General features: G+C 37.2%; 1 gene segment (V, D, J or C); it reads right to left on the bottom strand.

The window, feature by feature from the left end:
- Positions 1–4: 4 nt before the first annotated feature.
- On the bottom strand, positions 5–1081 carry LOC102200110 (Ig lambda-6 chain C region-like; the record flags this gene model as incomplete). The annotated part of the segment is given in 2 exon segments: positions 5–297; positions 940–1081. Coding segments are annotated over 2 exon segments (429 nt in total), but the record flags the coding sequence as incomplete, so codon positions are not given.
- Between the last annotated feature and the right edge of the window lie 176 nt (positions 1082–1257).

Below are 1257 nucleotides of genomic sequence, written 5' to 3'. Positions count from 1 at the left end.
AGCAGTGGTCAGGGTCCAGGGTTTGAGTGACGGGGCTCTGTCCACTCAGACTGGCCTCACAGCTCACTGAGCCCGCCTTCCTCCACTGGTCTGCAGAGAGGCTCAGGGTGCTGCTCCAGCTGTAGCGACCGTCTGTACCCTGGGCATCCAAGCTGTTTGACACCCCTGAGGACGTACTGGTGCCCCCCACCTTCCAGCCCAGCTTCCAATTTGCCGGAAAACCCCCACTGGCCAGACACACCAGAGTGGCACTGCTCTGGTGTGGGAGCACGGTCAGAGTGGGCTTCACCACACCCACTGGAGGAGAAAAGGTGGAGAAGAGGGGGGAAGAAGATAAAGAAGAAAGGAATGAAACCTGGTAAACACATCTGAAAAAGTGACAGTAATTGTTGATAAAAAACATCACTGTTACAGTCAATAACTGATCTGTAGGATAATTTTCTGACTTTCAGCTGAATCACGTGAATATGGTTCAAATGTCACATCTGTTTCTTTCACTTCTTTAAATGAAAAATAATTGAACCACAAAGACAAAACTGATCTGAATACACTGAAAAAATAATGTCCACAGGAGAAATTCACACTTATATACTTATACTTAAATGCTTACTTTTAAAATTCATAAGTGAAAAGAAAATTTAAATCAAACAGTCATATTTAGGGAGGAACAACTTCACTATCACCAAACCTTAGTTTTAAATATTTAACTGTAAAATGATTATAGAAGAACAAATAATAACAAAAATAATTTTGTTTTCAGCAAATTAAAACATTTTTTTAAAGACTGAATAAATGTTGATCTCTGTGAAGTTTATTCTAATTCCACCTTAATAGTTAAAATGATTAACAATAATGACATAATTTTAGGAATGTTCTGTTCAGTAATTTCTTTTAAAGAGCTACCATGGACTGCACAAAGTAAACGTTTTTCATACTTACAGTCAACGATGAGCTTGGTTCCTCCACCAAAAGTCCACCACAGTGATACAAACTCATTAAGTGGCCGTACAAAAACCTCCTGCACTCTGAACAAGTGTCTAACTGCTGAAAATGAACCTTTTCTCAAGTAAATCATCACAGTTTAAACCTCATTAAATGGATAGAATGATTTAAGAAAAAATAACTTAAATTTGTTGATGATTTTTAGTCATTTTCATAATTTTATTTGGACTATTACCAATTGAAAGACAAAAGATTGTCAAATGAAATAAAGCTATATCAGCAAAAAGAAAAAAGAAAAACACAGAAACTAAAATG

The sequence above is a fragment of the Pundamilia nyererei genome, unplaced genomic scaffold (genome assembly GCF_000239375.1).
Source record: "Pundamilia nyererei isolate P.nyererei 1_Seehausen unplaced genomic scaffold, PunNye1.0 scaffold05931, whole genome shotgun sequence".
Classification (NCBI taxonomy): Eukaryota; Metazoa; Chordata; class Actinopteri; order Cichliformes; family Cichlidae; genus Pundamilia; species Pundamilia nyererei.
The sequence above is the reverse complement of the archived record's forward strand: the minus strand, read 5'-3'. Positions and strand labels throughout refer to the sequence as shown.